Genomic DNA, 7,594 nt, shown 5'->3' with positions numbered 1-7,594 from the left:
ACAATAGTCAACCGGACGCCGCTTGACGCAGTATTCGAACCTGCGTTCCTCGGATCCCGATTCGGCTAAAGCCTGGTCCGTGAGCACGTAGAATCCCGTCCAATGACCCCAAGCTACCCATCCTTATCGCTCGCGCGTAATTATATTGCTGTCGCGACTGTGCGACGCGCGCCCGCAGTGAGTGTGCGAGCGCAACAGCAACATAATTACGTGACATTTAACGTCTACAATCCAGACGCGTTTCTGATTCTGCAATACGATTGGTCAAAACAGCTGACGTACGCTGTTGAACGACCAATCGTATCGAAGAATCGAGAAGCGTGTCTGGATTGTTGACGTTAAAAATTACCGTAATCGGGGCTCAGGCTTTAGTCATAAACCGACACCATTGGGCTATAGAGGCAATAATTTGAACAGAAATTCAGACATTATGTAATAAATATAAAATTACTCTGTAAATGTTCTTGCTGTAATATTACTGTGCCGTTTCAATAACCCAACATTAGTCAAAACATATAAAAAGTACTTCGTGGTCAAAACAAAAAACTTGTTTTTAGACTACAACAATGTGTTTCGGACCGGTATACAATGTTTGACATTGACATTTAGTCGACAATATTTTTTGACAGTGGAATATAGTGCAGTGCAGTGAACTACAACCGGACAACCGCGCCGGTTAGAATTTATTAAATAAATTTTATTCTGAAAACCGCTTTTTGCCATCTTGAAATATTTTAACTTGTTGTGTCGAACCTGTTATAATATTGAATACCTCTCTTATTTATACGAAAAAGGAATTCGCTGGGTGCGAAGTACTAGGTGGGGGTAACATAATCTATCGCAGCGCTCATGGTGGTCAAAAGTAGAAATAATGTAAGCTCTGTCATCAGATGTATCTGTCAATGGCAAAGCGATTCTACTTAATACATTTTAATATCATTCATTAATCGCATGAAAAGGGTCCTACCGGGAACTTAAATAAAAGAGTGGACTGTATTTCGATAGGGCTGGTTTAATAGCCGTTTACAATTTGGAAATAACTAGACTATACAACGTGGTAGTACAAAAATGAGTCACAGTAGTTGTTGTGCACAGATGTTTGCCTTATGATGAGAGCGTGAATTATTGAACTCTGTCCTTGTTTTGTTCTTAATTCTTCTACATCTCGGACTTGTCCAGCCAATACCAACAACTTTCCTTTAAATACGGTTTGTGGTTGGAATTTGATATTGTAACACTCACAAACCCGGTCTTCAAAACAATACTCATTTCGATCTGAAAACGATATTTAATTTATTACTAGCGATACAGGAACATTTAATTAAATTTACTGTTATATAATGAAACCGTTAAAGTAGCTTTTTCTTTTCGTTTTACTGTAAAACTACAACTATAAATGAAGTAAACAAACCCTGACACAATCAAAATTAAACACACTTTTTGGACTTACCTCATTTGATTTGAATGACCAAAATGATTTCAAAACCTTTTTTCCACCCAAATCGTGGTATTACAACAATTTATTAGTCGAAAATATTTGTTATTTTTTCATTTCGATATTTTTTCACAAATAGACGACCTAAATGTCAATGTGACAGAGCCCACAAAGTTGTGAACGCTAGTTGGCGCTGTAATCGTGCACAGAGCCAATACTTGTATTACGGGCGCGCGCGCTCACTGATTCGAAATAGTGAACCGACTTTTTAAAAGAACCGGTTCCACAATTGTAGGTACAACACTATTTCAAAAAGTGAGGTTATTTTGAATGTCATTTGTCATGTCAATTCAGTCAGTGTAAAACAGAGTAAATATATTCTTTGGTGTAAAAGTTGCAACTTATTTTTATTGAAACCAATAATTGGTTTTAATTATTAGATTTGATATAAATACAATCATGCTAAGAACTACTGTCCTGCGAGCTTGTGCTCGCCAGATAATAAACACGAGAACTGTACAGAATTCAGTGGATAGTGCCGCAATCCGTAGGCAAATACATTGCAGTGTTTGTTCACAAAGTCCTCGGCAAATACCAAAGTCAAACAATGTCCCTACTCCTGCAATGGCTAGTAAATATGAAATTATAAATGAAGATAATTCATCAGTGATCCAGAATACTGCCGAGGAAATACAGTCAGATAATCCTTACCCAATACTCAGTGATGAATTTGATGGAATTAATTTGAAAAGTATGTTGTGGTAATCGTTGTGGTTGCTTTTATGTGGTGTAGTTAATTATTAAATTTAATTCGATCTTATACTTTTACAGGGGGTGTATCAGGAGTCTTTGAAATTGAAGATTTAGTAGAATTGTTGCAGAGAGAAAATTCAAAGGACATATTTGTAGCAAATGTACCACCGGCAATAAACTATGTTGAGTACATTTGTATAGTCAGTGGTCAAAGTAAACGACATGTTTTGGCACTTGCAGAGTTTGTAAGAAGAGTATATAAAAAGAAGTGCTTTGAAAGTGACCCTATACCAAGAATTGAGGGAAAAGAATCCAATGAGTGGATGGCTTTAGACTTAGGTTGTATTTACGATATGTACTAATAATATTAAACATTATTTTTTTAGTCTTCTGTTAACAATATTTCTTGTTTTTATCATTTCAGGAAACATAGCACTTCATATTTTCTCAGACTCAACTCGTAAAGTTTATGATTTGGAAACACTTTGGTCAGTGGGTCCAGAATTTGATGACCTGACAAATAAGAAGAGCACTAGTACTGATATCTTTGAAAACTATAGTGCATTATTAAGGGACCTGAAACCATTAGAATAATAATAAAGGATGTAAATAAATTAGATTTGACTTTATTATTCATTAGTATGTATAGATTAATGGTATAATTAAAAAACAATTAAAAGTCTCATATAAAATGTTTACTTTTGCTTAAAATTGTAATAAAGATACATAAAGTATTGATTGTATATTTCAATCACAAACTAAATAATGAAATATTAAATTAATTATTGTTCCATTAAAATAAAATATATTGTCATCATCATAAATTATGACTTAAACGGAATTAGTGATGTCTAATTAACATAGAACAAGACTAATTGTATAATTTCAATAATTGAATACATAAAACAACAATTTGGCATAAAATTTATAACTAGCTCGAGAGTTTCTAAATGCATTATTACAATGTAAAATTATATAAAATTACAGCTGTTGACTAAGTAAAACATCCATACCACAATCACAAGATTCATATATCAGTCAAAATGCAGTAGCACATTCTAACAATCTAAAACACTAAATAGCATAGTTTGGGAAGCAACCTATTTTTTACATTAGTGCTTCTAATAATATGTTAATCAAATAATAAAATGGAAGCCAATTTAAGTTAAATACAATCATTATAATAAAATGAGTAAGTAGCAATTCAGTAATTAAATATTACTTGTAAATTAAAAACAATTATTGGACCACATACAAGTCTTTCATTATTAGTGAATACAAAGATCAGTGTTAAAATTTGCAAATCTACAAAATAAACATAGTAACATTAATTATTACATAAAACATTGATTTTAAAATAATACTAGCTCAATCCACTTTCTGATTTTCAAAGTTGAGCTTTGACATGAAAATGAAAACCTTACACAACAAATTTTGCATCCAATTCTTCTCTCATTTGTGACAGGAATTATTTTTTGAAATATAGGTACATCTTACTTATTTTATTCGGAACTAGTATTGCACCAATTGTGAAATCAAAAATTTTTGTTTGAATATTTACCAGTATAAAATGAGCAGAAGAGTCATCATTTAGTGAAATGAAAAGTTACACATTATAAAAATTGACAATCTTACACTGTTATTCTCAAATCTCAATCAAAGCTGATGGGGTGGTAATTTAGAATGGAATGTATTGTAAATTAGTCTTTCGTACATTTTTTCAATTTTGATCTTCATAATAAACCAAATATTGTGGGTTTCATCATCATCACCAAGTTATTTATGAAACATTGACTGTGAATTAAAACACATTTATGATGTTCCTCTTATCATAGATGTTCAATTCATACGTTCAAATCAGTTTTTGCAATAAAAACCAAGACTTGGTGCAACATTCTAAATACAATACATCCTTATAAAGTACACAAATATTATCAAGTAATTTGTGATTTCAATTGAATCCAAATTTGGCTCATGACTATTAAGTTATGACAATATGGCCACACTTCGTCTCACCCCAGCACCTGAATTTACATTATCCAAGCTTGACCATTTCTTAATGCCATTCTTTACTACTTCTGCAGCGATTTTATCTTCCATGACCCTAGACATTGCCTCCAACTTTTGTGCCCTTTCTTTGCTCAAAGGTTCACTGGGGAAAGCCAGATCATTAGCTTCCGCAAGTGTGCGAAGATCGAAATAATACTTAGCATACACACTAGATGGTACATTAATATTGAATTGTAACATTTCTAAAAACTGCCTTTCCAGTTCATTCATGTCTTCAACAGTGATATCTTTTAAGATTTGACAGTAGTCAACATTCCAAACTGCTTGATCGTCCCACACCTTGCTTGCAAGCAGTATAGCACCCAAAACTATCCTCTTCCAGTTTGAGGGTGCAATATCCAGCTCAGCACAAATAAGAAGTCTCTCTAAATACACCAAAGTGATAATAGCACATTCTGCAGTCAACTGAGCAGCATTGAATAAAGTTCTTACAAATTTATAAATCTGCTTATGTTCAGGGTTATATTTATCATAGTCATCACTGACCCCTTCTTTACTGAGAGGATGAAGTTTCTCGTCAAATATGTCTAACCTGCGCTCGGAGGTTCTATGTTTAATGTGATAATAAATTGCCAATGCAACACATTTTACAGTATTTTTCAAGTTTGGCTGAGACACAGTACTATCATCTAAATATATAGTAGAACAGGAACTGCTTTTCTTGAGCTTGTTATCAGCAATTTGGTGTTGACTACGCTTTCTAGTCATACCGTTTTCTATTGATGCTTTAGAGCGCTCCATGAATATAGTCCCGGCTATGGGATCTTGAGATGGATCAATATCTCCATCATCAGGTTCCCTTTCGCTGATGTGTTGGATATTGTTAGAGCTAACCTCTCCCTCCGGGAGGTAATCCTCTAGTTTGACAATATCCTTCCTGATCGGCGATGGACTTCGATAACAACAGCAACTGTTTTGGTTACCCATTTTGGAATGATAAACAAGGACCACTAAAGACAACTTATTACCATTCTACACGTACTATAACACCTTTAGACACACTTAAATAGTATGCCGATCCACAAGAATGACGAAGGCCCATAATATCTGAAACAATAGCAAACTGCATAAATAATCTATAACATTAACCAATATTAACTTAGATGTAATGTTCGTTTGCTTAACTAAGTTCCGTACCTTAACATTATAAGATCTTCATATTGCATTAACACATATTTTAAGAAAATGTAAAAGAATTCTAGATTTTAAAGCGGAATCACTCATTCATCGCTTTTTGACTTTTTGACGTAATTCTAATGTCACTTTTTGAGAACCTGAAGAACAGATTATACAATCAAGGTTAAAATAACGGTAAATGACTAACGGGGTTAAGTAGCAATATTTTAACGTTAATGTTAGGCCGCTGGAATCCATCATGATTAAGATTTCAACTTATTTAACTTTTATATCATTTTAGTTTTTTAGAGTTTTATACGTTATGTAGATTAAAAAAATTAAAATTTCTAAATAGTGTATGTCATTCAAATTCACCATTATCTAGACAAAGTCATAATATTCTTGGTAGATTTATACCACCTCTGGGCCCCCCGATTAGAGATGGGTTTCCACCCGGGTAAAAACCCACATGAGGGTAAAAACCCAATAAAAACCCGTTTCATTCCACCCGCGGGTGTTTACACCGGGTGAAAACAAATAATTTTATAATTATTTCAATTGGTATCTTTTCTTTATTTTGATTGAATTTTTCTCATTTAAGTTTATTGATTAATAAGTAATAAGTCAAATTTAACACTAATATGCATTAATATCGTGGCCAAATCGTAAAATTGATCACGTTATGATGATGTGACCAATTATTTTATAAAATGGTGTTATTTCAAGAATCGTTGAACCGATTTAGAAGAAATTCAGTAGGAACACAATAATTTGTGATCATGGCAAGGACATGGAGGGGGGGAGGGGGGGGGATGCCAAAGATGCCAAACTCTCTCTTTGATGACAGTACGGTATAAAGTTACAAATAACAACACCAACTACAAAGTACTTCTGCTTAAAAACTTGAAATCGAACCGCCCTTCCGCCACTGTAACGCATTGTAACGTTTTTCAAGACCTCCTCTCCCCCCAGATTGCATTACGTAACACTAGAACGCCCCCTTAGCAACAAATACCACTTCTCACTTAAAAAAAACGCTATTTTTGTTTTCACCCACCAGAATGGGTGATAATGGGTAAAAACCGGGTTTTTACCCAAATCACCCAGTTTAAACCCAATCGGGTGAAATGGGTTTTTACCCACTACCCATCTCTACCCCCGATTGCGGTAAAAATTTTCAGCTGCAATACGATTGGTCAACTAATGAAAGTCAGCTGTTTTGACAAATCTGTATTCGTCAAGCAATCGCAGTCATTAATTAATAATTGTTACTTTTTTCATTATTGGACATCGGGGATTTGATTTGATAGTTAGTATAGTGACTAGTGTTACTGTTAAGTATAATGTTACAGTTTTTCCTTATTGTTTTTGTACTTTTGCTAATTGTCAATTAAATATTTTTTCTTTCTTTCTAAATTGTAAAGCAGAATAAATATTACTGAATTATAAAGTACTTTATAAAATTTGCAAGATATTATGTCGTTGCTAGCGCTACCGCGCGTCCAGCACATGTTACTTTGTAGATAGGTAAATTGATTATCATTCGATTGTCGATTATTATTCTATTTTTTTTTACGAATTACTAAATTGACTGTTGAAAGTTTGGTCGATTATCGATTTATTCGATTTTTTTTTCGAACAATCGCTCATCGCTATCGCGGTGTCGTTTTGACAGCTAGTTCAAACGAAACTGTAAACGGAACGTAACTGCGCCTTTGAGTAAAAGCTGACTTAGCTGACAGAACAGAAAGCTACTTTGTCTTAGACGCAAATCGTCATCTCATCTCATCGCAATCAAACGTTTCACGAATATTTGCAGTGTTTTAATAATTTTACTTTAAAAAATTATGGTGTTCGAACTTTGATGGAAAGTGCATAAATCTGTTGTTTTGTCTTTGTTAGCGCGTGAACTTTACCGTGATGACGAATTGCACATCAGCTGGAATGAAAATGGAGTGCGATTCCATTGGAGCCTCGAATGAATTTGAGACATTACAAATTAGAGCAATCGGGGCGCAGGTAGAGAGAGACACTTTTAATTTAAATCACAATGCTTATTTTACTTCTAAACCCATACTCCCTTATTATAAATAGCTACACCTAGGATGAACTCTCGATTAAAATGTCATTTCCTTAATAAATGACAACTTCAGCCAGAGTTCAACTAGGGTGTAACTTTTATTAATATGGCCCTTTGTTATTATTTCAAATCTAACTTGT

The 7,594-nt window shown here is 33.8% G+C and overlaps 2 protein-coding genes across 2 annotated transcripts; one reads left to right on the top strand and one right to left on the bottom strand.

Annotated features, from left to right (window-relative positions):
- Nucleotides 1–2,059: 2,059 nt before the first annotated feature.
- On the top strand, nucleotides 2,060–2,550 carry LOC135088177 (mitochondrial assembly of ribosomal large subunit protein 1). Its single transcript, XM_063983066.1, has 2 exons — nucleotides 2,060–2,186; nucleotides 2,267–2,550. The coding sequence occupies exons 1-2, from the start codon at nucleotides 2,060–2,062 to the stop codon at nucleotides 2,548–2,550; spliced, it is 411 nt and encodes a 136-aa protein (XP_063839136.1).
- Nucleotides 2,551–2,870: 320 nt separating this feature from the next.
- LOC135087959 (cyclin-Y-like protein 1) lies at nucleotides 2,871–5,529 on the bottom strand. The gene is made up of 2 exons (XM_063982825.1): nucleotides 5,396–5,529; nucleotides 2,871–5,305 (listed from the first exon to the last, which is right to left on the bottom strand). The coding sequence occupies exon 2, from the start codon at nucleotides 5,183–5,185 to the stop codon at nucleotides 4,175–4,177; it is 1,011 nt and encodes a 336-aa protein (XP_063838895.1). The 5' UTR covers nucleotides 5,186–5,305; nucleotides 5,396–5,529; the 3' UTR covers nucleotides 2,871–4,174.
- Between the last annotated feature and the right edge of the window lie 2,065 nt (nucleotides 5,530–7,594).

Source organism: Ostrinia nubilalis, chromosome 3, assembly GCF_963855985.1.
Source record: "Ostrinia nubilalis chromosome 3, ilOstNubi1.1, whole genome shotgun sequence".
Lineage (NCBI taxonomy): Eukaryota > Metazoa > Arthropoda > Insecta > Lepidoptera > Crambidae > Ostrinia > Ostrinia nubilalis.
The sequence above is the reverse complement of the archived record's forward strand: the minus strand, read 5'-3'. Positions and strand labels throughout refer to the sequence as shown.